The 9,218-nt window shown below is 59.6% G+C and overlaps 2 protein-coding genes across 2 annotated transcripts; one reads left to right on the forward strand and one right to left on the reverse strand.

Moving 5' to 3' along the window:
- Positions 1-379: 379 nt before the first annotated feature.
- Positions 380-1,816, reverse strand: LOC147986283 (uncharacterized). Its single transcript, XM_087541947.1, has one exon. The coding sequence runs from the start codon at positions 1,814-1,816 to the stop codon at positions 380-382; it is 1,437 nt and encodes a 478-aa protein (XP_087398073.1).
- Positions 1,817-5,484: 3,668 nt separating this feature from the next.
- LOC125537554 (helicase sen1-like) lies at positions 5,485-8,567 on the forward strand. Its single transcript, XM_087541948.1, has 6 exons — positions 5,485-5,607; positions 5,720-6,229; positions 6,358-7,482; positions 7,570-7,885; positions 7,967-8,223; positions 8,307-8,567. Exons 1-6 carry the CDS (start codon positions 5,485-5,487, stop codon positions 8,565-8,567), a joined length of 2,592 nt encoding a protein of 863 aa, XP_087398074.1.
- The last annotated feature ends 651 nt before the right edge of the window (positions 8,568-9,218 follow it).

A 9,218-nucleotide genomic window follows, 5' to 3' on the forward strand; every position in this document is an offset into this window, starting at 1 on the left:
GCGGAGAAACTCCCAGTTCATGCGATCGTACGCCTTCTCGAAGTCTAGCTTCAGGAGAATCGCGGGCTGGCGAGCGCATTTTAGGGAGTGCACAATCTCCTGGAGGGCCAACGGCCCCTCTAAGATGTTGCGCCCCCGAATAAAAGCCGATTGGTTCCTACTAATAATACGGTGAGCTATCGGAGACAAGCGAGTCGAACAAGCCTTAGCACAAATTTTAAACGGAACATTAATCAACGCTATGGGACGAAAGAGCCTAATATGATCCGCGCCCGGAACTTTGGGGATCAGAGAGAACCCCAAAGTTTAGGCAAGAGATATCTACCATACCCCGCATAAAACCATTGCAAACGTCAAAAATAGGCCCTTTGAGCACTTGTCAAAATCTTTTGAACATCGCCACCGGCCACCCATCCGGCCCGGGTGCGGTGTCGGATTTCATGCCAAGGGTCGCCTTGTCAATCTCCTCCGGGGTGAAGGCCAATCCTAGGCCCTCGTTTTCATCGTCCGTGACCCGCAACGCAGGGTCCCACACATCTGCCCTAAGCTGGGCCCGGGATTCCTCCCTGGAACCCATGAGTTGGATGTAGAACTCGTAAATGTGACGGACGATATCCTGTTGCCGCAAAAGGAGCCCCTGATCAGATTGCAAGCGCAAAATGGCGCATTTGCGGCGACGGCCATTAGCATAGGCGTGAAAATATTGAGTGTTCGCGTCACCCTTGAGCGTCCACTTGATACCACCGCGTCTACGCCAGTACTCCTCCTCAGCTCTAAGGAGGGACTCGACCTGGGCCTCAAGCGCGTAGCGCTGAGCCCAGTCTTGCTCCGAGAAGGTCTGCACATCCGCCACAGCATCCATCTGAGCGAGCTCCGCGGTCAAACGCGATCGAAGCAGCTTATCTTCGTGCCCCTGGTTAGCCCCCCACCCTTTGAGGGCCGCACGCAAGCCCGCTCCTGCAGCAATCCAGAACTCCATCGGCCCCCGCGCGCGCCTGACCCGGGCGACGCAATTCTCCCATTTCGAAAGGAAGATTTGCTCAAAGTCCGGAGACTCTAACCACGCGGTTTCGAAGAAAAAACGAGGGCTGCGTTTTAACCTTTCCTCCCCCGAGGAGAGGATGAGGGGGACGTGGTCCGACCCTATCCTCGTTTCGGCATGCAAAGAGCACAAGGGAAACATCACCTCCCACTCCGAGGACATGAAAACCCTGTCCAAGACCGACCGCACCGGCGTTAGTTGTTTGTTGGTCCAGGTGTAGCGTGCCCCCACGCGAGCCACTTCCCTAAGGGCCATGGCTGCGATTGCATTATTAAACATGGACACCCTTGTCCAATTAATAATACCGTTGTTTTTATCCGCTCCCGAGCGAATTAAGTTGAAATCCCCTCCCACTAGCAGAGGCAAATTTCGCGTGCCCACAGACGCAACCTTCGCCTGGAGTTCTCCCAAGAACTCCAGCGAGAGCGAGTGGTCGGCCGGGCCGTAAACCACAATCACCTCCCACTCTTGGAGAGTTGCCCGGTGGCGCACGTGGGCCGACATGAAGAAACGACCGGCATCCCACGCCACCACCTCGAAGCAAACTAGGTTGATGCCTAGCAGCATGCCTCCCGAGTGCCCGACCGCCGGCACCCAATGCCAAACAAAGCGCTCCAGCGGATCGATAGCTAGCAGGTCCCGATGATTGAAATCGGCCTTGATAGTTTCCTGCAGGCCAACTACGTCGATCGCCTCGTTCCGAATGAACTCTTTTAACTGGGTCCGCCTCCCAGCGTGGCCGAAGCCTCGGATGTTCCAGAATATGTACCGCATTAGATAATGCGATTGCGGAGGCGGATACCGCGAGCGGTCACCGCGTTGGCCACGCGCCGTGTCTTGGCAGGACGACGGTTGGAGGTGGACGACGCAGCCCCTGCTGCTATGTCCTCCTGATCGTGCCGCGTAACAGTCATCAGAGAAGCCCCTGCTTCTTCTGCTGCTGGCGCAGCGCGGGCCAGCGCTGCCTGAGCTAGCGCGGCCTGCGCGATTTCCTTAGCACGAATAAGAGAGAGCACTTCGCGCGCTTCCCCCTCGTCGGACATCACCACCCCACTATCTTCTAAGATACCCCCCAAGCACTCATCAGAATATTCATCAAAGATCTTAAAGCGGGGCATGGGGTTACCTTCAGTTTCCAGGTTCTTCTGGGCCTGCAGGAGTTGGGCGCGTTGGAGGGCTGGAAGGTTGCCCTTGGCGCCCTTCGGGCGGGAGCTCACCCGCTCCTGCGTCGCCGTGGACGCCACCACCGCCTTGAAGCGCTTGGCCGTTGAAACGGGCGCCACCTTGGCCACCTCTGCGCGGAGCACGTCAGAAGTTGGAGGGGAGATGACCGACGAGGTGCCACCAGTCGGACCCCCAGGAGAGGCCAGCGCCATCACCACCGGCCGCTGCGGAGCAGGCGTGCCCGCATGCCCCGAGGGAGGGCTCCCCGGTGCCACCAAGGGAGTCTTGCGGCCTGCCGGCTTCTTGTGGAGCCTCGTCCCACCGCCACCGAGGCCAACCGCCTTGGGTGAGCGCACCGTGGCAGCCCGAGGCTCCCCCACCACCGCAGCCATCGGGGAGACGAGCATCGAGCGACCCTCCGAGTCGCAGGACGCCGAGACCCCCTTGTCGATGTCGAGGCCCAACGTCATGTTGGAGCCGTACTGGTTGAGGCCCATCTCGTTGCTTCCCACCACCACTTGCCGTTCCTCCTGGTCCTTCGCAGCGCCCGCCGCCGGGGGCGCGTCCTGGGGATCCTTGTCCTTGAGGCCAAGCTTGTCCCAAGTGGCGGTGTCGATGGAGTCATCCCCCATGCTCGCGTCGTGGTCCTTGTCTTTGTCATTTGGTCCCTTGTCCACGCTGGCTGATGGAGGGGAAGGGGGCGCCGCACCCTGTAGATCACCCACCTCGGCCTCCAGATGAATGGTGAAGCCCTCGCTGTTGAACCACACTTGGACGTAGCCCTTGAGCTTGGCAGGCGATCGACACGCGAAGCGCATCCGGACTGGGCCGCGCCCCGGCAACGACGCCTGATCCACCTCCATTAGACGCCCAATCATCACCGTCCCTGCCATGAGGCGGTCCACGCGGCGGTGCTTGGGTGGCACACCCCACAGCTTGACCCACACGTCCGGCATGATCTCGGCCTTGGGTTCCTCCTGGCTCAGTTCCTTGATATCTGCCATGATGTCGTTGAGGGAGAGGTAGAGCTTGCCGCTGCGGGTCGCCATCCGCAGCATGGCCTTGTTAGGGAAGACGACCGAGAACTGGTCGACGCCGATGGCCGTCACCTGCCAATCCCACACCCCCTCGAAGAGGTGAGGGAGCTCCGCCTCCAAGATGGGGATCGACAGCGTGCCGGGCGCTGCCGAGATGATCGCCGCATCCGCCACCAGCGGGGCCTGGACCTCCTCGCCCTCCATCTCCACGAAAGGGAGGCAGAAGAATCCCTCTCCAGGGATGGCGTTGCCCATGATCTGCAGCAGAAGAGGCTGCCCCTGGGTGGGGCAGTACGCCGACGCGTTCCCTTCCTCGTGGCAGACGACGCACAGGGGCTTGAAGTGGCACACATTTTGGTAATGCCCCACCCTGCCGCACTTGAAGCACTCCGGCCCGTCAGCCTCCTCCACTGGGATCGGAGCGTCAGCCGAACCCTTCGAAGCCGCCGACCCCCCCCCCCTTTTGCTTCTGCTTCTTGGCCACCGGATCCCCGCTCCGCTCACCGCCCGGAGGGAGCTGGGATTCCTTCCTCTTGAGCTCTTTCTTCTGCTCCAGCCCGCGGCGCCGATATTCCTCCTTCTTCTTCTTCTTGCGCTCGCGGTCCTCTTGCTGCTTCCACTCTTGCTCCGCAAGCCACCATGGAGGCGGCGGCCCCCAGCCCCCGTCCCCCGCGGCCTTCGCCGACGCCTTGGAGAGCGCCTTCGCCCGCAGATCGTGCTCGCGTTGTCGATCCGCCGCCGGGATCGGAGGCGACATGGGAGGCTTGTCGCCGCGGCGGGAGCCCATCCTCACAACAGTGGCGAACGAGCAGGAAAGAGGTGGGGGAGGGGCAGAACGTAGGAGACGACGGGTAAGGTGCCCGAAGCGCCGCACCTGAGAGTGGGATGCAGGAAACCCTAGAGACAGATCTAGGGTTCCTTTTGGTACCCATAGCCACCTATTAATAGGGGCGGACGACCGCTCAGCCTTCTCCGCACTGGGCCCGGGCCTAAGCGCAGGCTCACAGCAGGCCACCGGGCCAGGCTGGTCAGGCCCAAGCACGGAGGGGCGTCCCTGCACCCCCACAGGCCGAGAAGCGGGCTGGATCGCCGATGGGCCCCCCAGCCCAATTCCTGGAAGGCTGGGCCACTCCTCCTGGCCCAGCGGGGAAACGAGCCCGACCGTCGGCTCCCCGGAAACCCTAGCCAGGACCCGCGGATCCCCGACACTGGCGGCTCCGCCGTTGCCGCCGCCGACCCCTGTCGGCTCCGACGAGCTCACTGGGACCGGAGGAGGCCCCTCCAACACCAGATCGCGGCAAACCACCTCCGACAGGGCGCACGAGCGGCCCTCAGGACCTGCATCCACCCCCTGCGGCGGACGCCAGATCCGCGGCGCCGGACGACGCCCGCCATGTCCACCAGGGGCAAAGGCTCGCCGGCGACCGGCCACGAAGGAGCCCCCAAGCTCCTCCGCACGGGCGACAAAGTCACCCACCGAGCACCCCGCACGGGGCCTCGACGAACCACCACCACCATCACTTACCTCGCTACTTACCTCATCGTCGTCGCCATCGGAGTTGACCCCCTCCAGAGCCCAGAACCTGCTGCCGGAGAAGGACGGGGCGAGAGGCCGCCCCCCAGACGGCGCGCTCCACCGCGCGCACCCCTCGTCAGGCCGCACCTCCGTCTAGCCTTCCGCCTCCGCCGCGGGGCAGCGAGCGGCGTCGCCCGAGGAATCGCCCCCCGAGTCGCCAGACCGAAACGCTAACATCCTGGATTCTCTCGTCCCTGTGTGTTACTCGGCCAAGACGCACGGTTGCCATCCTCGTACGTGCTGTGCACGGTGGTTAACCGGTAGAGTTAGTGGTGCGCACACGTCCTATGCATCGGTTTTGCTACTACTCCTACTACATCCGATCAATGGCCAAAGTGTGTTGAATGAAGTACGCTCTCTCTCGTTCGCATTCGATCAATGGTAGTATGTTCACGTCGCATCAACCGAGAGCGGAAGCCCAGCAGCCGCAGCCGCTTCGTCCTCGAAACCGCAAGAGACGAGATCACAGGCGTGCTGCGCGCTATCTTGGGCAGAGGCACGAGGTTGGTGGTTGCATGCACAGCAAACTATGCATGCTCAATCAATACTACTGTAGTCCAGAACCAGTCCATAGACTATGAAGAGTACGGTTTACACATACGCACGCACGGGGAGCGGCAGTGACCCATCACGGTGAAGGGCTGAAGGCCACATCGATTGCCGAGATGGGGAAGAAAGGTGGAGCGAGGAAGAGGAGGAAGGGGCAGGACGACGACGACGAGCTCGTCAACCTCATCTTCTCCTGGTCCCTCCAAGACGTCGCCAACCAGGACCTCTTCAGAGACAAGGTATGCAATTGGATCGATCGCATACGCCCGATCACCATTTTCCCAGCTTGGATCATGCCATCATGCAGAGCACCTGACGACGGTGAATGTGATGTGCATCTCTTTGTCACAGGTGAACACGATACCTGACAGGTTCTTCGGCCTGAAGAACTACCTGGATTCGTTCAGGGCCCCGTTGCTGGAGGAGATCCGCGCGGAGATGAGCTCCGCCTTGGACCCGCAACCCAATGGCTCCAGCCCCGTGCAAATACGGTCGCTGGTTAGCCTCGTTCCAAAGGGAGCCAAGGGCGTCAAGAAGATCACCCCGTTTTACCGCGTCACCGTCTCCGGCCGCCGCGGTGCTTGTTCCCCATGCATCGGCGACATCGTCGCGCTCTCGGCGGCGACGCCGCTTCGGCCTGGCAGCCCCTACTGCCTCGCGCACGTCAAGGACGTCCCCAACAAGTGTAGCTTTGTGGTCAGAGCGTCCAAGGTAATAGAAGATGTAACCTGCTACGCGTTTGTTGTCAGCTTGCTCAGCTTCATACCCTACGCGCGCATCTGGCGGTGCCTCAACTACGAAGCAGCCGTCGAGAGGAATGCAGACCTCGTCAAGGTCATCGCCGGCGATAACACCATGCAGGCAAGCAGTTCTGCTTCTGCGTAATTAATTAAGCTTGGTGTACATCGATCGTTGCATGAATTGGGAGTTGGTTTCTATGGTTTTCTCATGTCATGTGAATGATCCTCTGATCGGCATGCACCATGCAGGGAACTTCACTGACCGGCGGCACCGGCGTTCTACTGACGGCCGGCACGCTATCTCCGTTCGAGCTCAACCAGTCGCAAGCCGACGCCATTCTGAGCTGCATTTCGGCGGTGCAGTGCGGCGGCGCGAGCAGCAAGTTCAGCCTCATCTGGGGTCCGCCCGGCACGGGCAAAACAAAGACCATCAGCGTGCTCTTGCTGGCGGTGATGACGATGTCGATGACGACGAAAAGCCAGAGCAAATTCCGGGTCCTGACGTGCGCGCCGACCAACACAGCCATCTGCCAGGTCGCGTCCCGCCTCCTGGCGCTGAGGAAGCAGCACCCGAATGCCGGCGCCGGTGGGTGCCACGGCGATCTGCTGCTGTTCGGCAACAGGAAGCGCATGGCCATCGACAACGACCTCAACGAGATCTTCCTGGACACTCGCGTCAAGCGGCTAAGCAAGTGCTTCTCGCCGGCGACGGGCTGGAAGCCGGGTCTCCTGTCACTGGAAGTCTTTCTGACAGATCCGATAACCCTGAAACACCAGTATCAGTTAGCACGCGAGAAGAATACTAGCACAAATTTACCCGAGTCGTCCTTCGTCAGGTCAAGGTTCCACGAGATCTCCCAGAAGCTCAGCGCGTGCTTCAGAACAATCATGTCGCACGTCCCTAGAGACATCGTCCTGGGGAAGAACTGCGAGAACATCGCTTCGCTGACCAAGATGCTCGGCGACTTCGGCAAACTACTCGGCGGGAAGAACGCCGGGAACGAAGTCGTGAGGGACGCGTTCATGCGTACGGCGACGGGAGAGCAACGCCATGGTTCAGGGACAGCTCGCGCCCTGAGGCGGAGCATGGCGGCGATCCTGGGCGTCACGAGAGCTCTGGCGCGAGACCTTAAGCTTCCTCGCACGCGCCATGGCCCCGCGATCAAGAAGTTCTGCCTTCGAAGCGCCTCCCTTGTTTTCTGCACCGTGTCTGGCTCGGCGAAGCTGAACGAGCAGAAGATGGACTTGCTGCTGATCGACGAGGCTGCGCAGCTGAAGGAATGCGAGTCCCTCATCCCCTTGCAAGTCTCCGGGCTGAAGCACGCAGTTCTTATCGGCGACGAGTGCCAGTTGCCGGCAACCGTGAAAAGCAAGGTCTGTATCAGTTCAGTTCTCCGTTCAAATTGAAATGCAGCTCTTGTTATGTTTATCCACAAACTTGAGCATTATTACTTGTTGCAGGTTTCAGATAGTGCATTGCTGGGTAGAAGCCTATTTGAAAGACTAGGTTTACTCGGGCACAGGAAGCACCTCCTGAACATGCAGTACAGGATGCACCCTTCCATCAGCGTCTTCCCGAACATCAGTTTCTACGACAGGCAGATCTTGGACGGCCCCAACGTGACGCAGACGACGCACGAGCGTAGCTACCTCCCAGGCGCGATGTTCGGGCCATACTCGTTCATCAACGTCGACGGCAGGGAAGATCGCGGCCGAAGCAAGAGGAACATGGCCGAGGTGGCCGCCATCCTGAAGATACTGCGCAGTCTCAAGCAAGGTGCGCCCGCATGGCCTGCCACTGAGTTTTTCTCTGAACATTTGCATGCTCCCAGCTCATGCCGTGCGGTTTACCGTGCAGCTTGTGCCAGTGCGGGGCAGGTGGTCAGCGTGGGCGTCATATGCCCGTACGCCGCGCAGGTGGAGGCGATTCAGGGGAGGATAGGGGACGTGAGGGCGATGCGCCCCCTGATTCTTCGCGTCAACTCCGTGGATGGGTTCCAAGGCAGCGAGGAGGACATCATCATCCTCTCCACCGTCAGGTCCAACGCCACGGGCTCCATCGGCTTCCTCTCCAACCGGCGACGCGCCAACGTCGCCCTGACGAGGGCAAGGCACGCCGAGACCTGGATGAAATGTACAGCTACCTGAACTTGGAAAACGACCTGATATCTCTCGGTTTGCTTACTTCTGGTTGCAAGCATTGCCTCTGGATCCTGGGCAACGCGACGACGCTGAGCGGCAGCGGCTCCATCTGGGGCGAGCTGGTCCAGGATGCCGTCGAGCGTCGGTGCTTCTTCGACTGGGACGATGGTGGCGCGGGCGCCTCTCCGGCCATTTCTCACGGCGCTCGCCTGATCGGGCCTGAACGCGGTGGAGCAACTTCAACTTTTGACACGCAGTTGGTGGGGTGTGAAGCAGACCGTATCTGTGGCGCGCTAGGTTCCCTGCGCCTAGCTTAGCGAATGCACCACCGGTGGAGGCGTGGAGCGGTGGCGATTTGTTCTGTTTTGGTCCTTTGGGCGTGCCTCGGCGTAGTGGTGAATCGATTGTGTATGGACGGCAACCTTTTTCTCCGGCTCACTTGAGGAATATGTACCAGCTAGGTAATTACCTGTACGTTGCAATGGGATACATTATTAAAACGTTGTCATGTCAGTGAAGACAAGTCATTAGCTCTAGGCGAAATTCAAAAAAATAAAATTAACTCTAGGCCATGCTCGGTTAGTTCAGATCCGTTGCTTGGACGCTTTAGTATAGGCCCTATAGTCGTGGTTTTGCTAGCTCGCCACAACCTTGGCCGGTTGGCTGCTTAGGCCACCTCACCCTCGCCCTAGACCTCCGTTGTCGCTTTGCACCACCACTCATTGCAAGTTTGCAACTTTTTTCGGCCAGTGTGGGTAAAACTTGTTAATCACACGCGTATTTTCTCTCATAGACATCATATGAAGTGTATTCAATTCCATGATGACATCATCTTCTACTGCAACCAAGTCAAACTCCTTTCATACGATCATACAACAATGGTTCCTATTAATAGTATAAACATGCCTTCATCTTTAGAAGAAAATACGTATCTCAATGTTGGGACCGATGTCATCCATCCATGTCAA

The sequence above is a fragment of the Triticum urartu genome, chromosome 2A (assembly GCF_056163025.1).
Source record: "Triticum urartu cultivar PI428250 chromosome 2A, HENAU_Tu73, whole genome shotgun sequence".
Lineage (NCBI taxonomy): Eukaryota > Viridiplantae > Streptophyta > Magnoliopsida > Poales > Poaceae > Triticum > Triticum urartu.

Bases quoted from the DNA above. Each gene is read 5' to 3' on its own strand.
- LOC147986283 (XM_087541947.1), bottom strand. From the start codon at position 1,816: ATGCGGTACATATTCTGGAACATCCGAGGCTTCGGCCACGCTGGGAGG.
- LOC125537554 (XM_087541948.1), top strand. From the start codon at position 5,485: ATGGGGAAGAAAGGTGGAGCGAGGAAGAGGAGGAAGGGGCAGGACGAC. The intron at 5,608-5,719 runs GTATGCAATTGG...TCTTTGTCACAG, and splicing joins AGGACCTCTTCAGAGACAAG to GTGAACACGATACCTGACAG. The intron at 7,483-7,569 runs GTCTGTATCAGT...TACTTGTTGCAG, and splicing joins CGGCAACCGTGAAAAGCAAG to GTTTCAGATAGTGCATTGCT.